At 40.6% G+C, this 22621-nt stretch overlaps 1 protein-coding gene across 1 annotated transcript in view; it reads right to left on the minus strand.

Annotated features, from left to right (window-relative positions):
- SPNS3 (SPNS lysolipid transporter 3, sphingosine-1-phosphate (putative)) overlaps positions 1-17228 on the minus strand; it is a 29111-nt gene extending 11883 nt beyond the window's left edge. Inside the window, exons 1-8 of the mRNA XM_072882017.1 lie at positions 17021-17228; positions 13205-13270; positions 12600-12736; positions 11914-12065; positions 10905-10971; positions 9769-9959; positions 7708-7860; positions 4321-4510 (exon numbers count right to left, since the gene is read on the minus strand). Of these exons, the coding sequence (XP_072738118.1) occupies positions 4321-4510; positions 7708-7860; positions 9769-9959; positions 10905-10971; positions 11914-12065; positions 12600-12736; positions 13205-13270; positions 17021-17228 (1164 nt within the window). The remainder of the gene's footprint in view (positions 1-4320; positions 4511-7707; positions 7861-9768; positions 9960-10904; positions 10972-11913; positions 12066-12599; positions 12737-13204; positions 13271-17020) is intronic.
- Between the last annotated feature and the right edge of the window lie 5393 nt (positions 17229-22621).

Below are 22621 nucleotides of genomic sequence, written 5' to 3' on the forward strand. Positions count from 1 at the left end.
AGTTGAATCTATTCCTCCATACATAATTACTTTTCTTTAAGTTTTATAACAAATATCACTCATTTCACATACTCCTTGACTATGTCTTAGCTATTGGATTTATGTATCCCACTATCAAAGTCCTTTCACTGACACAACCTTGGCAGACCTTGCCCTTGCAAAAGACAGAATGCAGTAATTCTTCTCCAATTCCATGACTATTGCAGTAAGTTTATAGACTACAGAATCGATGCTGCATGCCACTCTTAGCTGGAAAGCAAGTGACACACCTTTTATTAGAGAACTTTGGGCCAAACACAAAATGAAATGTGTTTGTTAACATGGGTAGCAATATCACAGAGTTCAGCTTTTTGCCAAGCCACCTGGCAAAGGACGAACAATGGACGAAAAATAAGGACGAACAATGTCAAATCTTGCAGCCACCAGAAAATATTAGCCCTTCATCGTCTTATTTCAAGCTAATACTCTCTGAACTCTCTTGGAAGACCCAAATTCATCAAGGACCTTCCTTTCTTTTTTTCCCCCTGATTCCATACAAATAAACTTTAAATGTGCTATTGCTTAACCTAGAATTGCAGCCTGTGAAGTGGTCAAAGCAGTACTCACAGAGGAATTACAGGCAAATGCAGGAGTTGAATCCTGCTATGCAGCGATAATGGCATGAACTTACATAAATTCCGTCAGTTCTGCCATAGCTAGCAAGAGATAGTGCAGGTTAAAGTGAAACAGGAAGGAGACAAAGAACAAAGAAATTTATTTAAATCCTGGCTGATACTTTAGATATAACAAGATGCAAATACAACAGTTAGAGCAGAAGGTTCTGAAGACTTCCAAACTGTTCCTAGATACCATCAATGGAATACATGACTGCCTTTATACATCAAATGAGAGCTTCGTCTATCTCCCTTATAGGAATCTTGTGATGTTTAGCACTTATGAAGTGTTGTTTCCACTTTTCCTTTCTCTTCATGCTTTTTCCAAGTTATTTAGTCTCTACGAGCCCCTAAGAACAAGAGCATGTCATGCCTAGTGCAAGAAAAGAAAGTAAAATTCATGTTCTCAACCTAGAGTTCGAAGGAATAGGAATTAATGAAAAATTATCCATGATAAGAAAATGTGATACTTGGTGGCTAAGGCCTCATATTCCGGAGAGTAATTATTTCATCCGGACTTGTGTTAACATTAGAGACACAACTTTGTTAGCTTTTCTTTTCTTTCCTAAGGTCTTGTGTGGATTGCAGCTGTAGGGTCACCAGAAAAATTTAACCCAGACAGCTTTGGAAGGTAATAAATTGTTCTACAGATTGTATCAAGGTATTCTGCCTAAAACCAATATCAATTTTGTACTCTCCCATGCAGAATAAATGTAATATGGTTGAATAGCTGGCATACTAAGCCATCCAACTGCAAAACAACTGCAATCAATAAAGACAAGAGACTTGTATGTTCTTTTCTCCAAAACAGGTGGAGACATCCTGGAAGTACTGTACTTAGGGAGAAGGGCTGAGGATGGCAGGAAAACAATAGAGCAATGCTCTATTTAAAGTGTATCCTTCTGTTCCTATCATCTCTCAATATTCCTCATACTGTCTCAAGTTCTTATTTTAAATTAATATAGAAAAGGTTTCCATTAAATTTGTGCAATCATGTTTGTGGCATGCCCATTCTAATCTGCTAAGTGTACCTAGAAAAGAGTGAAACATCATACTTTATTGCTGTCACCTTCTCCAGGATCCCCAACTGTTTTAACAGACAACACTTAAAGTTGGTCTTCAAAGGATACAACCAGAATAACGTCCCAAATTTTAAGGTGATTTTGCTTTGTAGATGACTGTTTACATTCACACCTAAAGCTAATATGGCGAGAATTAGATTGTAATCAATGTCAGTGCCAAACACACATTCTGCTTTTAAACAGTCACATGCCTCAACAAGAAAGTAGGGAATCAGCATGGCTGGACCATATGTGATCAACGATTTCTGTCTTTTCAAAAAGAACCACACCAGGCAGGTGTGTCAGAGACTAGAGCCGTAGAATGCCTCCTTCAAAGGCAAGTTGCAGGTCAAGACTGCATCCTGATACAGCATTACCATCAAAGACAAGTCTGTTTAAGTTACTGCAACACCAAATATTGTCCAAGGTTCCCAGTCACAGGGTTCAGCCATGACTTTCCAAAGCACCTGCAGAGCACACGTCTTACATCTTCTTTTGGAGACAGGAACAGATTTAGACAGAGCCTCCTCTGAGATAACAAAGCCAGGCAATTTTCCGCTGTCTTTTCAAAGGCAGTCTTTGAAATCAAGAACTGGGTGTCCAGAAAGAGAAGAGAAATCTCATGGCATTTCAGTTCACCTACCCCAACAGAAACCCTAGAAGTCCTGCCATATTTCCACGTTAACTTGAGAATTCTTGTGCTTTGAAATATTTCTTCCAGCTTTGGTCACAGCTGATTAAACCTGACTCGTTCCCTCTCATTGTCCACTCAAGACAGTGGAAAGCACCATACAGAAACTACTGTAATTGCACGCTGATGCACGTATGCTTTTTTGCTTCAGTAGCTTCTGCACTGTGAAGTGATGGAGACAGGTTTGCTAACGTCAGTGTGCCTGAGTAGACAGTGACTGGAAAGCCAGTTTCCTGCTAGTGTCCCACACAAATCGAAGATTTATTTCAGTGGGACCTTCAAATTAGATGCACCAGCTGGCACGCCACTCCAATTCTCACACCAGTATGACTAGTGTCAGGTCTCGTTTAGAAAGCAAGGAGAGGCACGCCTGGTGCCAGAGAAGGCAATAGTTAAGCAGCTGTAGTGGTAAAAGTACAAGAAGAATCAGGTGCTTAGATTACGTGCAATTTATTACCAGTGCACACTGTTGACATTACATGTTGGAACACCTGAATCAAGCACATCAAACAGAAGACAAAACAGCAAAGTCTCTGGTTAAAAGACCAATGGGTCTGCCCATGGGAAAAAGCTTAAGGAAAACAGCTATCCATATCCCAGTTCAGAATTTCATCGCAGGTAACACACTGCTTGAAAACAGAATGCTGTTTGCAAGGAGATAAACATTTTAAACAAATTTCTTTTTATCAGTCCTAATAAAAGGTATATTTTGGTAATTCAAAACCAATATATTGATTCACTCATCTCACACAGAGTGGCAAATGAAACTGTTGTTCTCCACCCTTAATGACAAAAAAAGAACTGAAGAACATACTCAGAGCAGGACTAGGTGGGAACCTGAGAAGCAGAAAAAGAAAATGGCTAATTCTTTTGACACTCAGATCTCCACTTTTGAATCTAAAAATAATCTTCAATTTCACATTTTGTTTTGTGTACACACACTCAGACATGCAAATACATTTGGTTTTTTCCCTTGGTGTAAAGGCGTTTTTCCACAGGAATACACATTCCTGAGGAGTCAAAAGGAAAACCTCTTTGAATAAGTGTTATTCTTAGAAGCAAAAAACCTGCAAAAGTACCCTTTTGCAGAGAACTGTTGATTACTGTAATTAGCTTTACTTGGATCCTCTTATTTATGTTAATCATGGTAATTGTGGCTATGGAGTCACAGGAAAAAAGCTTGGAGTCTTTCCCTAGCTGTTACCAGATTATAGTTAAAATAAGGTTTACATTCAGTTCGTTCTCACAGGGATTTTTTGGAACTATTCATCATTCCTAGTAAGTTTCTGGTTTTCCCTTTACTGAGAACAGAATTCAAGTGATTTATACTTCAGTTTGCATTGCCAAAAGCTTGACTTTGAAGATCAGCTAGTGATTTGGGGCTTTGAAGGTGATGGCTAAATTATTCTTAGCAAGAACTGTGTGTATTGTACAGTCACAAGTACACCAATCTTTCAGTATTCAGAGAGCAAAAATAAATAAGAATACTAAATTAGTCACATAGCATTAAAAATTAACATAAGATTGAGACTTCCTTTAACTACATATTTGGATAAGGGACACTCTAGCTTCATGCAGCTAACTACATAGGCTTACTATTCTCTTCTTTAGTGTGGGCAGACTCTGTAGGTCCTAATGCCCAATGTATAATGCTCTGACTGCCTGCCCTTTTCACTGGGCAAAGTAATCCACAACGTGGCTCTCACAAGACAGACCGCAGCTGCGGGCAGCATTAGAGCAACATGCACAGTGCTTAGCTGGCAGGCCACCTTGTCACAAGTCACTGAAACCTCTTAATGGTCTAGAAGATTGCAGAGAATTCTGCAAACGCCACCCCTCGCCTCCTCCTCCCCCTTCCCTTTCTCCCCAGGATCCCAGAAGACATTTTGCTAATGACAGACAGATCGGCACTTACAAAAGCGGAAAGGATGTTCGTCTGGGCCACCATCAGAGCTATGTAGAGGCACAGAGCAGAAATGAACATGCTTGTGGCACAGATCAGAGGATCAGCTTTATTGTTTATCTTCCTTAATCTTCTTGCAGCTTCTGCCCCAGCAATGACACCCAAGATTCCCGTCCCAATGGTGATGCCTCCAAATATCAGGCTGGTGACAAAGCAAAGGATTCAACTGAGCACAGTAAGATGATACAGAGGAAGAAAAATGGTGTTGGCTATACATTTAGTTTCAGAGGAATCTTTAATGGAGAACTTGAATTTTATTCCACTAGATCTAGCCCTCCTACTCCTTCTAAATGGATTTAATCCCAAGCCTCAATTGAAGCTATGCCTCTGCAACTGAGGCTCTACCCTGTGGAGCAGATATTTACCCATTTACAGAGCAGGTGTTATGCACCCAGGCTCAAAGAGGACCCTTCTCAGTATGACCTGGCTTGGACATCCAGTGATTTAGAGGAGACACAGTCATCTCGGTTACCCTGTGAACCAATCTACTCAGTCATCCCTAAAATACAGATGGAATAACTCTGTATCACAATCTGCTGTCTTGGAAGAGATCCTATCACATGGAATTATATACATCTAAATTATAACCCTCTAGTTAGCACAGCTGAGATGAGTCACTTCTCTCACTATGGGAAACATCTACCACTTCCAAAAGAGGTCAAAGAATACTGAATAGTTAACTAGTGGGAGGTCCATGTAGCATTTTCTGAACGCAGAATTTCAAATGACACTCAGCTTTGTGTGCCTGCAAATGCAATTGTGTTCTCCAGGAATGACAAGTTCATGTTTTAAAAGTATATGTTTGAATAGCTTAGAAGATTCAGCTTCCAAAGGGACTTCCATGTATGCTTTTCTCTCTGTGCCAAATGAGATCCTAATGACAAAGCAAGTCTCTTGCAACAAGACCAGTGGTGCCACTGATTGTTTAATGCATCATAATTCTCCTGAGGCAAACAGGGACAGGAGCATTGTGTTCTGAGCACAAGTGCTTCTAAATATTTCAGAGTGCTACATGGTTAGTTCTGTACATTTTCCTAAGCTTTCTCTGACTGCAAAGTAAAGTAACCAGCTAGGATATGATCTATTCCTTTAAACTACAGTGCATCTACTTTTTAGTTTCTTTCTGGCTGACTAGGAAGAACTCAATAATTCTACAAGAAAAAAACCCAAACCTATTGCTATACAAGATAACAAACTTGAAGCGTATTTGTACTCTCCCTGTAAGTTCTTCAGGATTCTGATCCATCACTCACTATAGCTTGATAGTGACAATATAGATTGTCACTAGGCAGAATAACTATCTTAGAGATTTGTGCAGGAGAGGCAAGTTCGAAGGTGACATTAGTTGATGGAAGTATTCATGGAATTGTGCTTAGAAGATTTTAGAAGATTCATGTGTTGTAAACTGCAGTTGAAATAAACCTACAGCTGGAAGAAAAGGCAACAGCCAAAACTAAATCCAAGCACAGTTCAATTGTCAGGGAGTAGGAAAGTACAGAAGTCTAGTCCTGGGGAAAGGCTCCTATGGGATCTTTTAGGGTCTGAGAATGCTCACTTATCTGTCTGATCTGTTCGAAAGTGTCTGCACAAAGACCTGAATAAAAACTTCATGCTGCCTATTTATCTACCTTGAAAGGACTGAGACCTGAGTCAGCTGTGGTGCCGTTTGAATTTGTGTTTCCAGGGAGTCCAAGTGACACAGCCCTGATCCTTAAACAAAGCCTGCAACTACTGAACAGCCAGAGGGGAAAATGTCCTTAAAGTATCCCTGGGCAGGTCTGGGAATGTGCAGCTCAGTTCTTCCAGCACTGTCAGCTACAGGTCTGACATAGTTGTTTATATTATGTTTCTTTACATCCCCCTGGAATAACAGTCTAAAACCAGCCTTATGCTGCTTCTGGCACTAGCTTACGCCAAGGTTATTTTTAAAGCATCCTGTAAGAAGCAGTACATGAGGTTAAACTATCAGGTGCTCCATTTCACTTCCCTGAAGACATTGTCTGCTCTAGCAACATTACTGTGGAATAATAATTCAGAAGGTGGATTAGAAAACAAAACATAGGCTAACACCTTCAGCTTAATAAAGGAAGTATTTAAACTGTATCTGTTAACAGATACAGCCGAACAGTTTAAACTGTTCGTCTTCCCTTCTCTGCTTACCCCGAGCCAGACTCCTGCGTTCACTCCCCTCCTCAGCATTATTTGCTATTAAGTAATGCGCCAATGGTGGCATCCATGGAAGGACAATTGCATCGCCCATTGAAGTACTTGTGGATGACTATTCAATCCATCTGGTTACACTACAACTCAGAAACCACTTTTGAGTTGACTCAGTTCTTCCATTGCAGAAAAGCAAAAGAACCCCATTACCAGAGGACAAGCTCAAGGTATGATTACTGCTTTTCCCTTTAATTGTCTTTACCTGGAAAGACAATGTAGTAAGCAGTTAGCTCCTGGAAATCCATCACGAAGGCAGAGACTGAAAACAGATTTGGGATACCTCCAGAAGAAAGGTAGGGACACTTGTATGGAGCCCACTGGTAGGGAGTCAGTACATAGAGAAGTGTCCCAGTGCTCACTGTTCTTGAGGGTAGCCATGAAGACTCAAGAGCAACACCGAATACATTTTTCTATTCTGGATAACACATTGTAAGGAAAAAAATCCTCTTCCTACCTGGGGAAAAGTGATCTCCAAAAAGTTGTATTATGATTACTTCAGAGTCCTCTCCTGTTGTAAATTCCCCTTGCCAACATTTGATACTTATTCATTAATCTTTATTGGTCTGGACAGCCTCTGTAAGCGGAGCTCTGCTGGCAGTTACTCACAAGAACAAATTATCCTGTTTTGATGTAATGATATGATACTAGATCAAATTCATCAAGCTTGCTTTATGCTGGGAGTCACAATGACCTGGCCAACACGGCAGGAGTTTTAAAACCTGACTAACAAGAAGATAGTAGGAAAGTTACCAGGATCTAACATACTTAAGGATCTAAACATACTTAAATGGGTATTTAAGTAGTTTGGGGTGCACAGTCGATTGTCAACTGAAGTCTCCTGGCTAAAGCTGCTCCTTTTTTCCCACAAGCGTTCCTGTTACTGCTTCTTTCCACTTTACTTAAATAGGGCTGGCAGCATCTTTCCAGTTAACCAAGTGATTATAAACAAACAAATAGGAGTGTCTTACCATACCTGGAAGCAATTTAGTCTAACATTCACACTCAATTGCCTTCACAAGAAGTGTTCACAGTCACATCCTATCTTCTGCCTTTGGAAACAAACTGATTTAGCACTGCGCAGTGTTTCCAAGTGCATTTCCACAGTTGTGTGCACCTCACCTGTTAGATGAATTGCATGATTCTTGGAAGCATGGTGATACAATGCCCTGGACAACCTGAGCCCTGTAAAGAAACAGCGGTACCCACATCCCCAGGGCTCCAGTAACGAAGGCCATGGCAGTCAGACCCAGTGAGGACCAGACAAAACTCGAACTGAAAGTCAAAAGAAAGAAATGAGAGATATTAGAAAGAATGGGGTGTGAGGAAAAAGGGAAAGCCTACCTGCAATACCCAGGATTTCAAGCAGTAACAAAACAATTCTTTCAGCCATCTTAGAATCAAAATGTGCTCCCTTGAAGAGATGAAATTTGATGAGGCCTTATCTATGAACTTCAACAGGAAAGTACTAATTAGAGCGAAGAGTATGACCTATTGCATGTTAAATCCCAGTCCTGGTCTCTTGCAGATTTCATTGCCAACTTTTCCTAAAACAATTGCTGTGAAATTTTTGATAGCAGAACTACAACAACAGAGAGTGGGCAAGAATTTAATGGTTTAGTAGCTAAATGAAAATGTTCTATGTGCAAGTCTAAATGCCTCAGGATGGTTTTAAGTTGTTTGGGTAACCAGTATAAATGAGAGTAACATCTGGGTCTTCCAAACTGTTAATGCAGCAGCTGAAGCCCTCTGTAACTCCACCTGAGTAAGTAAAAATAAGACTCTTAGTCTGCACAGTGAGTTTTCAGACAAAAGGAGAAGCATTTTTTAAAACTGTCCAAATCTTGTCTCCTTCCTGCCCTTTTCTAGGAGAAAATTAACTTTTTACTGGTCTCTTTCTAGTCAATAGTTTAGGAGAAAGTCCCCTTCGAGGTCAATAGGGAGGCATGAAATCTTAAGACTAAATAAGAATGCTGCAAATGACCAGGTGACCACCAGACTAGACGATTTGTTAAGATATGAACCTAATTCTTCATCTTCTAAAGAAAAAGGGCTCTTGGACTTGATTAAAAGTAGAACCACCTGTTTTTTGGCAGTATGTCCTTATGCTCCGGAAATCAATTGCTAAAGAAAACTAAAATCTGTTTTTACAACCTTGCTGTAAGGAACATCTTTGTAGGAAAGCAACTTTGACGACAGTCTAGTTGTTGAAATGGCAGGAAGGTTCCTTTTTTATTCACTTCAGACTGTACTGCCTACAAATGGTGCTCCAACAAACTGCATCTCTAATGTACTTGCTGTTCTGGATGCAAACAGGATGCGAATCTAATTGTCAATTAGAAAACGCTGCATCCGCTAGAAGAAGAACACGCCAAAGACAGACGAGGCCCCAGGAAAGGAAGCCTTTGAACTAAAAGCACTTGCCCGGCACGCGGGGCAGCAGCCCGCCGCGCGGGCGGCGCGGAGCCGGGACTGGCGCAGGCGCACAGCGGCACCTGCCGTTCCCCCGCCGGACGCAGCGCTTCCTGCCTGCCGCGGCGAGGGCCTGCTGCAGGCTGCCGGGAGCGGGCGCCCTGCTGCCGGCGGTATCGTCCTTCGCCCCGCAGGTCAGCTGGTGTTGGCTTTAATTTTTGTGTGGTCAAAAGGAAGAGGTCATCTGCCAGCCACAGGTTACAGTGTGTAGTGACGGTTACTTTATAAACCATATTGGGGTCCTGCAGGCTCTGACCTCTTCTCTCAGAGGCGCAGCAGGCTCACAAATACCATATAAAGACTGCCTGAGACATGCTGATCCAACCTTCCGCAGGCACTAAGAATTACAGATAAAGTTGCACCTGCAAAATGTGCACTTTTACCGATCTAGCTTACCCTACGTGTTAAAGCAAGAGGGATGGGGAAACTTAGTAGAAAGTAGAGTTGGATTTAAATAGGAGCACGCTGCCATCATAACTTTGCCTCCTTCCCCCTCCTCAAAACGGGAGGATAGCAGAAGCAAATAAATTTTTAATCTCTTATGGAGCACTCCTGTAAAAGAGTGGAAGAAAGATTTTTATTAATGGTGTGTCAATCATCTTGTATACAGCATGCGATACAAAGGAGCTGAGGGGGATTTGATGGCCATATTTCTAATAATGGAATGGCCATTCTTCAATGGAGGGAACCTTTGTCGCTAAAATCACTTACTTCTTGGCAAGTGATGTGACGTCTTGACACCAAGTAGTCTTGGCAGTTCTCTGTACACCTGGTTTCTCAGCCGCTACTCGTAGTGTGCCGGAGATGCTCAGTGCTCTGTGTGCTGCTGTCCTTCTCTGGGTCCTGTGAGGGACCAGTAGAATCAGAAGAACCAGTGCTAGACCTCCCATGCAAGGAGTTATCTGTAGACAGAAGGCTGGTTAGATCAAGTATACCTTTTTTCTTATAGTGAAAACTCCACAGCAATTCAAATTCAGCATTAGAATTAGATATCGGAGAATCGCAGATATGTTCAGAAATAGATGTGACTTGCTGTTGTAAGTCATATTTGTAAAGAAGAAGAGTGACTTTGGTGATTTATGGTGACTTTGGAGGAAAGATAATAGATCCTCCCTCTCCATCATACAGATACATGATCACTCCCTCTGATTTTGGAGAAAAACACGTGAAGAAAGAAAACTGTACCGTAGTACTCTGGTCACAAATGCAAGAATCACTGATGCAGTCATCAGTGTTATCTGAATAACATCAGACTGTTATTCCAGTAAACATTCTTCCCCGCTTATCCTGTACTTGCTAGTGAATTTTATAGATAAATTAGGGGGATCTGACAAAGTACTTCCAAAGCACTAGGTGTTCAGTATGGAAAGACATCGTGATGACATGACCAGAACAGAAGAGGTTTTTTTTCTTGAAACCCTCAAATAATAGAAGTTGTTCCCAACAGCATTTCAGAAAACAACCTCTCTGTACTTTCCTGAAGAATTCTACTGGTGCTACCAGTATAATGATCATTTTACCTTCAGTTTCCTCTGTTTGAGGAGATCTTGGTGCACTGACAACCATTCCAAGTGTGTCCTCAGGTGAGAGGAATGTCAGCACCTGCCCTGGCTGCTGTACAATTTCACCTATGCCTGCTTTCATTCTGCAAGAGCTAGGCATAAATCTTCCACTTGTCCTGCAGGAAGAGTTCTCTTAAACACCAAGTTCATGACCAGTCAGACAGTAGAAAGTCCTTCCACTGCTCAGCTCTTTTAACACAACGAATATAAATAATCCAAACCCCAGTGATGATTCTGATTTTACAGTGAATGGCTCAGCCCCATGAGTGAAAGTGAGTAACTCACCCTGAATGCCCAGTGCCAGTCACCAGTGACATCTGCCATGCCAGCTGCTAGGACATAACCAAGACCACTGCAAGCAACAGAAAGGAATAATCAGTAGGCACCAATGAATTCTTGCTGGCTGAAATGACATGTCTTGCCAGCTAAGGAGAGCATAGAGAAGTATTCTGTCATAGTTTTCAAAACAAATAAACAGAAACAACTCTCATGGTCTATGCTAGTCTATTTGCCAGCCCATATTAAAAAGAGATTCTAACCTCCTCAGAGCAGACTTGAGATGATGGCAGTAATGTCCCAGATTCCCCTTGGAATACATATTCTGTAGAATGACACTGCAAACCCAGATCAGACAGCCCATAAAGCAGTTTATTATTTAATCTTTTCTGTGCTAGCCACATGAATTAAGCCCTGAAGGAATTCCTTTAGTTTTAATCTGCCTTCTGGGCTCAGCCTTGCCTGCCTGCTCTAATAAAGACTATGCCTCCAAACCACTTGAAAAGCCCTTCTCCACAAGAAGGCTCTCCTCTTCTTACTCTCCTCTCCTCTTCTTACTCTCCTCTTCTTCAGACACAATGTCAATTTAACTAAAAGAGGAGAGGGAAGTGCCAAGTCTTCCCTGGGAGACATTTAATGGAGGGTTCTTGAAAAATTTGTCAAGTAAATAAATATCTGAAAGCTTTTGTCTTCCAAAACCCAGAAATAAATTACCTACTCCCATGCACATATTTATTTTAGAATTGATTCAATATTTTATTCAAAGCCTACTGGTTTTCAGAGTTTAGATTCTCCCTAAATATGTTGGGGGAAAAAAGCAAATTTTTCTTCAAGGTAGATACAGAAATAAGCCTAACGAGCTCTATTTAAACATGCTAAGCAAGTGACAAATCATTTTGCAAGAGCCAATGCAGATATACATCAAAATATGTCTATTCAAGGCTCAGAGTATATTGAATTGCAGGCATGGTCAGACAGAATTTCAAAAGGCGGATCAGTTACTAGCAAGAAAACCAACCTTCCCACTGGGATGAAGATATAGAAGATAGATAACATTGCGGTCCTTTTTCCTTCCTCAAACAGGTCTGCAATGATGGTAGGTGCTATTGTGGAATAACTGGCCGTGCCAATGCCAACTAGTCCTCGTGAAAGAAAGAATATCCAGTAATACTGCAGGCAAAAGACATATTATAGTCCAAAAAAGCCCATGCAAGAAAGAAAGCTTACTATTAAAGAGGTGCATTTTAGTGGATCAAATGCAGCAGAGGAAATAAGAATTCAGCTGCCTTTTGCATATGTCTGTATTCCCTCCACTCACACCTGCTTCCCTTGCATCCCACTGATGTGCTTTCTACTTTCTGCACAGTAGTGACTTCTCAGAGTGACTCCCAGAGGGAATTACGGGATAGGGTCGACAGACCACAAGCTTGTCCAGCAAGCTGCTACACTGTAAGGTCATAATCAACAAACATTCGGGACAAAAATAAGATCCCATCAACTGCAACAGTAATGTGCGGGTTCTCCATTGCCTAGGCTGGACTCCACCATCCTATAAATCATTCCTGCACAAAGTCCATTTAGTCCAGGCTTGGGGAGTGAGTGCTCACTGATAGCTTTTCCAAATGTGATCAGAGAAGGACTCTATCAACTCCTGCAAGATGTATGCAGATTATTTTCATAGTACCCTCTAAAAAAGCAACATACCAATTCGCTGATGAATGAACTGCCTAATGTTACACCAGACCAGAAGAAAATACCAGCTCCAAGGATGACTTTCCTATTGTACCGGTCACCAAGGTATCCAAAGATGGGGGCAGCCAGCATGTAACACAAGATGAAGACTGGAAATCCAAGAAGAAACAAAGACAATATTGGTAAAATTAGTTTTATCGTATGTACTCCTCACCCCTCAGACAAACTCAGGTTATTTTTTAGGGCAGAGGTTAAAGGCAGTCTGAGTTTGTAGAACCAGTAAGTAGACTGATATTTAGAAAAAGATAAATGCAGATTCAAAAAAAACTGTACAAAAATAAAACGTGTGAATTGCTTAAGTTCTGTATTTCTTGAGAAATTCCTTCATCTTTTGTGATTCACATACATACGGTGGGATTTTTGAAGGACTCAGCTCCAGTCTGCCCTGAACCAAAGACTTTCAGTTTTGCATTATAGTCAGCCTGCCCACAAGTGGAAGTGAGCAATACCAGACACGAGTAGGAACTAGAAGAAATAAGTAACTAGACTGTGTTTTAGGAACAGACCACATAGATGCAAAGCAAAGTAAACTATCTGAACTTAAGAGGTTTTATTACCTGTTTGCAGTAGACCTGTATCCCCATCGCTAAGCTTGAAGTATCTCTGTATATCTAACAGGATCCCTGCAACAGAGTCAAACACTGAATGACAGCAAAGTACCCGGCTCATTCCTTGTAATTCTATTCATTTGCCAACTCAAAAGATTTATTTCAAGAACAGGGCTTGCAAGAACTGCAGCACATTTAGCTTGCTAGTTTGCATGTAAACCATTACTCTACCACAAGCAGAGATACACAGAGGATTAAAAATTCTTATCACTATAGATAAAATTCATTATCTTCCACTAGATAGGTCTTATGAGAGTCAGTTTACCCGCTATTTCAATCACAACTGTTCTGTTTCTTTTGCACCGTTAGTACCTAAGCACATAAACAGTTTACAGTTCAAAGTTTAATGGACACAACGTGGAAAAAAACAGTGGCAAAGTTTTGCAGCCTGGAGATTGCTATCTTCATACAGCTAATCCTAAAATTTTCTTGATGACCTTAAAATGTTAAGATGAGTTCAAATGCCTTCTGTTAAGAATAACAGAATTAATATTTTCAGTATATACAGTATTCAAATTAGTGCATGTTAGATTTTTCAGGATGCAAATGGCGACAGTCTTCATTAGCCAATGGTGGCTAAATCAGCCCATAGCCAGGGATGTACTACTGTAATTCAGATCATGGTTCTGATCGTGTAATTCTGTTCATATTTCTATGGCAATTTTGCAGAGATCAGATGAGATACAGATAACTGTGGATTTACAAATTAACATTTTTAGTGGTGACAATGATAGACAAACCACCAAAAGTGATCATTTCTATTTGTGATAAACGGCTGACAGAAATTCCATCTTGATTTCTAACCATTCAATAGCTGTGGAAAAAAGTTAGAAGAGTTGTCAAAAAGTGTGGAAGAAAGTCACACAAGCAACAAACTGAGGGAGGATCCGTGGATCTGGCACCTCGTGGACGCATGAATGCTTTTGAGACAAAAGGGTCATTTTCATCTCTCCATCATGCCAAGACTGCAAATCTACCGTCTCACCTATCTTGCATTTCTGCCTTATGTTCCTGAAAAAAAATTAAAAATAGCAGAAGATACTGCTTTGAATAAGCATACCTTTACTCTGATATTGAAAGATATCAATTAAAAAAGAAATTTCTTCTCATGCAGCTTTAGTTTTGCCAAAACAGTCAAAATCAAAACATTATCAAGAGGATGAAGCCACCATGTAAGAAAACAAGTTCTGTGTAAATTGTCTGCTATGTTCACGGAAGCTGATCTGCAGCAGAATGGAGCTCAGGGTGAGGTTAGCAAGAGGTACCTATTCTGCTCCTACAGTGTATTTTACATGTTATGCCGTATATGATGCTGCTGCAGCCGCTTAAAAACATTCTTGAGCCAGCTAGTTTAAAGCTAAATGCATGCTCTCCCACAGTCCCCATGGCTGCAACGTGATCAGTCTCCTGATGTGACTTGAAGTTTACTGATGTGACTTGAAGTCAGTGTAGATCAAGGTCTAGCCTAACAGCAGCACCAGAGGTTTTACAGCTGTTTCTCAATGACTCTTGAACATATCCTGCATTTAGGCTTTTCTTAATGGTCTCAGAAGTTTAAGTCAGTGACTTCATTCAAACATTTTGCATCAGTAAAACAGGACAATCAATTGTATCTATTCTTTCTGGTAGCTGATTATCAACACACAGAAATACTGTATTACAGGAACTTCAGTTTTGGACTAATAGAGTACTTAGAACAAATCACAGCTAACACAAGACTTGAACTGAACCACAGCTTCATCTCAAACTAACTTTCTGACTGAGCACCATTAAAATGTTTTCCCCTCCACATAACTGAAATAATTGGCCTGACCAGTTATTGGCAAATTACAAAGCATTGATCTGAACAGCTTGGAACAGGGTAACAGATCAGAGGGGAAAAAGTCTGCATGATCACCATTTTTAACAAACTGAAGACTCAATTCCAGCAGACAATTAAGTGGAAGAGCTTGTTTTGTGCGTGAAGATTGATGCAAACTCTGTCAAAGCCTGTGACCAAAACTGCCCGGAAACCACAACTTCATAACTGCCACCAGCTTACTTTTAAAGAAATACTCATGCCTCTCCATCTTCACTTTCATGCTAACTTACATTTAACAATATGTTCATACATATGGACAGCCAAACTCAAAAGTACTGATCCAAGAATTCTGCAATGCAGCTGAATTCTAGCAGATGAACAGTGTATTGCTGTGGTATAAACTGCAATTTACAGATTTCCCCCATGGCCCAAGAGGTCATAGAGTTAACTAAAAAGTGTTTTAGTCATATATTGTAATTAAAGTAGATGTTTGATATTTCAGAGGCCTGGACACTATCCCCACCTCTACTCTTGAATTCTTACAGGTCCCTGAAGGTACCTCATTCACAAGAAACTGAGCATGTTAACAAGTAGGCAAGCTTGACTTCACAGGCCTTCTTGAAAATTTTAAGCTCTTAGCAGGTACAGGAGCCAAAGAATAGTTCAAAGCCTGGAATGAGCCAAATGACTGCTTGCACTTAAAACTTCCAAGTGCATATCCTCCTAGCATGCCAGTTCTTGCTCAAAGATATTTTCATCCTCTCCTGTCCCCTGCCCTTCTCCAGGGAAAGTTACCTGACAATAGAACTCGTACATTGAAGTTTTTCACTAACAGTCTTGCAGTATCATTCAGCATGCACTACTACTTGTTTCCTTCCCTCTTATATGTGTGGTTAAGAAGTATTCAAAAGAAAAAAGCTTAAACTCCTAAACCCACTGGCCTCTCAATTTTTAAAGATACTGACCAAATATCTTAAATTTCTGAATGGTCTAAGTAGTAAAAATAATTAGTTTGTGTACTGTCATTAGATATTAATTCCAAATTTAACAATCCATCCTTTGGGTTATTTCAAGCTTTTAGAACATTTATGATTTCCTGGCCACTCAGAAGCTCAAAACAAGTGTTTCCTCCTAATTTATAAATCAGATCCCTGGAACCATGGTAGATGCTTAGGAGTGATGCTAAACAGACAAATTTACACAGACCACAGTTTACATGGGAGGAAAAAACATGAATTTCCCACCAGTTTACTAGAAGCAATGCTTTGCTATTCATGGCTAGGTAAAAAAAAAATTTTAAAAAATCACATTTTGGAAGAAGGATGTTATTTATTAGAAAACAAGTTGTAAATTTGGTAGGTGATGCTTAAGGAAGTGGGTCTCTGTTCTGTGTTCTCTTTACACAATCATGTTACACTCTTCGTTGCAGAAATCACACAATTTCTAGCAGATCATGAGGAAGTTAAGCCTCCCCTAAACAAACCTGCACAAAGATAACATAATTTTTGTACTTTTAATGGGGGGAATGGCATCACTGTATTTCAGATAAAGGAATGTTATATCTAATCTACTAGATCCAAAGAAGGCCTGGTAAGCTGCTGTATACAATAAAGGGAAGCTTCTTAGTCAAATCTCTGTAGAATCCAGACACAAAAATAGACCGGTTGCTCTGTATGCTAAAGTCTGTTTATAAGATACTTAGATTTAAAAATATGAATCTTAAGCATTTAACAGATGTGATTTTTATAAGCATCAATAACTAATACATCATTTATTGGCCTTTCAAGATTTATAATTGGAAGTTTCATTTTGAGTATGACCAGCAGGCTAAAGCAGATAAGTGAGAAAGATTAAAAAGACATAAAGCATATCCTTACTTTAGAAAACATTTGTAACTACAGAGTAAGTAGAGCTGTTGAGAACTTAAATTTCTTTTTCCTTAGAGGGAGAAAATAGGCTCTCACCTGGTACAATGAACCAATCCATGAAATTTATTAAATTCCCATAGCACAGCAGAGCAACTGTCAGGTAATCTCTCTTTGCTGGACTGTTCCTTGACACAGACACAAATGGACCTTGTCTCACATGTGCTGCGGTAGCTCCATAATTCTGCTCCTTAGGAGGCGGCTGGGACTGCAAGCCTATGTTTTCATGTGCACTGGAGTTTTGCATATTTCCCAGTGCAGAAAGTCACCATAGATTATGAAGTGTTTCCTTAGTGCACCAAGCTACAAGTCTATTTTGTGTACAGACTATGAGGAACTTCAATCACTACAGTCATTTCCGGCAATGAAGCCAGCCACTAAAAACTGAAATTAAATGTTCCTTGCCGTAGGAAGAACTTTGCAAAGAAAGAAGTTGCAGTCCTCTGTTTTTGCAAAAGCAAAAGTGCTGAAGTGCTATACCTTGAAGACAAGGAAAAGTAAACAGAAACAAAAGCAAAATAAGCCATTGTGCATCCAAGAAATAAAAGTGCACAACTTTGCAATGATGCAAAGAAATTGCATATGCAAAATTAATAATAATCTTTGCTAAGGTCTCAGTGAGTTGCCAGAGCTAAAAATAGCCTTTCTAGAGAAGAGAGGGAAAGAAAAAAAGAGACGCTTGTTTTCTAGACCAGGTACCTATCTTTGACTTGAGCCCTCCTTTACCACAGACTTCTTGTGCAACTCTGGACAAGTAATTTGCTTCCTCTGCACCTCAGATCTGTATTCCTGCCACACACACAACCCTCTCTGGCCTTTAAAATAGGGCTGCCTAGCCTTGTCCCTGCCACCTGACCAGTCACTTCTCCCTGTTACCACCCATCTGCTTTGCACTGGCCAGACCTACCCCCAGAACAAAATCCTTTCCAATAAGGTCCTGAGTTTTTAGGTCAAATCAGCAGAAGACTCATACTCCAGACTACTTGCTGATTTGGGGTTTTTTTAGGGGGGAATACCAAACAAAAAGAAAAGAAGAAAAAAAAAAGGAAAAAAAACAACCCAGAATGCTACAGTAAGCAGAGAAAGGGAGATGGAAACAAAACCACTCTTCTTCACCCCTGCTGGAAGTGTGCACATTCCACAGTTCTGAATTGTGCAGTGGGATTTCTTCCCCTTTCTCCCCCAAAAAGGGGTCTGAAAGGGGAAGAAAGGAGGGCACAGGAAGGCATTCTTGTTCTTTCAGGGTGTGTAGATACCTTTCTTCCCTGTCTTTCTTCTGGCCACTCAGATTTGCAGAAGTATTCTTACTTAATTCTTCCAGCATCAGTTTTCCTATTATATTAATTATTTTTTAGACACATAACTAGTCACATGCCTTTTGAGCCATTTTGTGGATTACCAACTTCAGAAGGTAATTTATTTTTTGCATCCTGTTAAGGAAGTTTAAAGTGAAAATTAACAGTAAACTGTAAGAGTTTGAGAGTGAGGCAGCTAATTGGAATGAGTACCAATTACAGGTTATGACTCATGCATGAGGACAAGAGTCTATGGGTTTTTTTTAAGAACTGTGTGTTTCTCACTTCATACTAAACTGAAAAACAAAATAGCACCTAGTATTCTTGGCCATTTTGTAAAATGCAGACTCCTTTACTTTCGTGTGCTCAACACTGTAGGATTTCATTCTATCTTCATTTCATGAAGTTCTAGTTCTTCATGAACCAGAAGGCATGTTTGATTTAATCATAGGTAAGTCTATATTAATTTTATTTCAAGAGGGGTCTTTTTTTTGGTAACGTCTTAGCTCTCCGCTTTCTAAGGGAGGATTTAGATATAGATTACAGGCATCTCTGCCCACTCCTGCTCAAGGGAGCTCCACGTAAGTCAGCTTGTGTCTGAAAACATTTCAGAGTGTGTCAACTTACTATCAGGAAGCAATTTTTGCTCTCTATTCAATATTATCATTACTACCTTTTTCTCTACTATAGACTATTGAACCTTCACTGAGCAAATGTCACATTATCTATGCATCCCACTGCTTTATTAAACCAATGAAGTCAAGAGCTGACTATACTTGGGAGCAATAAAGAATCAGCACAATTTTGTAGAGATTAAAAATTTTACCTACATCCACAACCGTGGATTAAAAAAAAAAATGCAAAAAACCCCCCACCCCATTAAAATTACTTTGAAGAATTACAGTTGGCTTTAAAGGTGGGCAAGGTGAACGTCAGCTCCGCTTTACTTCAGCCCAAAAGCAAGTGTGAGGAGGAAGCGGCGGCAGAGGCTGCTCCCCTGCGGCTCCCGGCAGCCGCCGCAGCGCCGCGCCGCGCCGCTGGGTGGCGCCCAAACACCGGCACCGGGCAGAGCCTCGGGGGCCGGCCCCGCCCCCCGCACACAACTGCTGCGCTGAGCAGTGTAACACCAAACGCTGCCTCCTGCAACTATTTATTCACTTTAAAACCAAGTAAAATAAAAAAGAAAACCCAACAGCAACAGGCAGAAGTAGAGCTTAGACAGGCTGTTGGAGACTCAAACTGATGGATCTTAGCTGCTTGCAGCAGAGAGGTTCATTAGCAATAGAAGTGGAACAGTCCCAAGTTGTGCTATTTTTTTCATCTTTGTTCTCTTCAAAAGCAAGGCAGCAGTGGATCTGGGCTCTCTATCCTTTAGTACGAATATTTTCCATATTTGATGCCCAGCCACATCTCAAACCTTGTAAGGAAGGCCCCACAGGGCAGCTCATCAGGATTTAACTCTCACTCTGGATAACTTAAATGTCTCTTGGTCCAAATGTCCTTTGAGTTTCTGGGGCACATCCTATATTGCTCTCAAATCCTGACATCTACTGCTAGACTTGATGTTTATAGACAGTTAAAAGCAGATTTTTAACTAATACTGTTATGGCAAGAACTCAGTTCTGCTTTCCTAAAATGGAATTTCCAAATTCCACATTTTCCGAAGATAGAATCAGTTTAAACAAAAAATGTTCCTCACAAACACCAAACCACCAGTTCTAAACTCTTCTTAAACTCTTGATTGCCCTTTTGCCCTTCATCAAAGCTTCCAGACATCACTTCCACTTTATGCTTTTTGATGCTATACTAGCTGGCCATTTTTCTATCTGCAGCACCAAACCTGTGAGCCAGGTTGTCACGTGGGACCTCAGTGCCGAATATACCACAGCTCTGCCACCGTTACCGGTACCCAACATCACCCTCCCTTTGCACTGTCCCCCCTCTCTCCCTTACCTCCGGGTCACAAGCCATACCCTTCCATCCACTCCGGTTTTCATTGCTGGGCACAAGTCTGCAGTCGGTTCTAAAAGGCCTGCTGTGATTGAGCCTTACTCTGTCAGCTTTTATAGACATCATTCCTTGATAGCTATCCTGCCTTTAACTGCCTACTTGTCCTTTCCTCCGATTACATTTTTCATGTTCATGCAGACAACGCCATGCCAAAAAATTCCTGCAAAACTTTGTCACGATCCACTTTTGCCGTGTGGGCTACAGAATGCCACTCTACAATACAAGTCCACTTTTGTTAGGCAAGATTACAGCTCATTTCTTTTTAGCCAAATATTTCTTTTTTTCCTTATTTGTTCATTTCTGTCAGTCAGGATATGGACTGACTGACTTGGAACGAAGTGCAGTGTTTGTCTACATAGCTTACACTAGGAGTGCCAGGTGCCAATGCAATGTAAAAAGTAGCTTTTTATCCCTATCATACTCCCTTCACCAGCTCTGTTCTCTTGATGGCTTGTTTAAGCATGGGATCTCATAGCTGTGTCATGCAAGAAGTCACCAGCAGTTAAATCCTTCTATGGTAGCAGCAAGTCAGAACCTGTTTATTCCAGGCATTTGGCATGAGTCCACACACACAGCAACGTGTTTTCTTACACCATTCTGAACCTGGCTATGGTACCGAAAGTTGTTTTGACGGCTGAACCTGACAAATGCAACTGAGACTCCCCAGATGAACAGGCACATTTGGTGATAGCTAGAACTGGTTGGCTGATACTCAGCAGGCCAAGCCATGGGATTTTTATGCACTTGGGAAGCTGGTTTGTTTCAGCTAGACCATTCAAGTAAGTTCTCCTTGGCTATTACTCATCTCAAGTGTCCTGTCTGTCTAGGCACCCACTCAGTATCTGGGCAGCAGTCCTGTTGGGTCTTCACTCTGTGCGATGTGCTCCACCTGTGAGACTGAGGAACTACCCTCTCTTGGCCACAACCCTACCCTGTGCTGCCACTCTTATTAGCAATAAACAAGCCAGTGATGTGGCTAGGAGGCAGCTAATGAAGAGATGCCTTGTGCGCTCAAAGGCAGGGCTACGTTAACCCACTAAGACTCGTGGAAGCAGCACGCGTAACAGCCGCTGGTGTATTCCTGTCAGTTTAACTAAATCCAGGTGAGATGCTGCCAGCAAACGTGCGATGCCTGCAATCTAGACAGGACTGTTTACAGACATCTGATGTGAGAGCCTCCAGTTTTCCCTGAAAAGATGTCCAAGTATTTACTACAAAATGCCTTTGAATGTATTTATTTATCCAAATAGCCTTTAATGGCGGCTGCTGCCGCATCGATGAACAGCTTTGGAGGTTTTGCCAGAGCTTTCCCAGAAAGCTACATCAGAAGGGGCATTAATAGTGAACCAAGATGTCAGAAAGATATAAATTGAAAAATATTTTATTATCCTGATTAACTCAAAACAATTTCTACACATGAAACAAAAAGAAGCTTATTAACCCACTGAATAGCAAACAGCAACAAAGTCTATGAAAGAACTGAATACAGAAATAATGTTAATTGTTGACTAGATCTACCAATACTGATTTTAGGAAGAAAAAAATAAGCTGCTTTTGGTATCTTACTTCTCTCATGCATTGCCCAGACAGAGAACATAAAGTAGCCAAAAGAAAATACATGCTTATTTGTATTTGCAAGCATATATGGGAATGGTCTGCATTTTGAGATGTACATACTTTAAACCTATTGTGATGGAAGCAAATTCATAAATCATGAGATTCTGGAAATAATTGAAATATGGATTTCTGCAAGACAGTAATTTTAGTGTCTGACAAGATCAGAAAAATGAAATTCAACATAATTCTGGTAGGCAGACAGCTTAATAAATGCATGCCTGGACCTACCTGAAATATTCCACTCCAAGGATATTCAAAGACAACGGTAATGACTACAAAAGAGCTGCAGAGTGACAGAGACTTAGGTAAGAGGCTGTGTTTTTTTTAAGGTTTCTCACTGTAGTCTCTATTTGAACCAAGGCTGCACAATAAATCACTTTTGGTTTTGAACCCAGTCTGCAATGATAAAATGTAAAGACAAACTTAGACCTAGACATTAATATCTGGGTTGCATGTCTGGACAGACGGCAGTTTGACCTGCAGTTTAAACCAAACAGTGACCAAACTGACACAAGAGCAAGCTGCTCAATGTAATCATGCGTAAAATTCAACATGATTTTCAGTTTCAGATATATTATAGAATCAATAGTGTATCCTGTTCTTGTAAAAGACCATATTGCAAAACTCCAGGGATGACTCATCTACTAACGTGTATATTTTTCCTGCATTTCAGTCCTCCGGGCTGATGCACATTTGCCAAATTGTTATTCCCTTGGAA

The sequence above is a fragment of the Ciconia boyciana genome, chromosome 17, assembly GCF_034638445.1.
Source record: "Ciconia boyciana chromosome 17, ASM3463844v1, whole genome shotgun sequence".
Taxonomy (NCBI): domain Eukaryota; kingdom Metazoa; phylum Chordata; class Aves; order Ciconiiformes; family Ciconiidae; genus Ciconia; species Ciconia boyciana.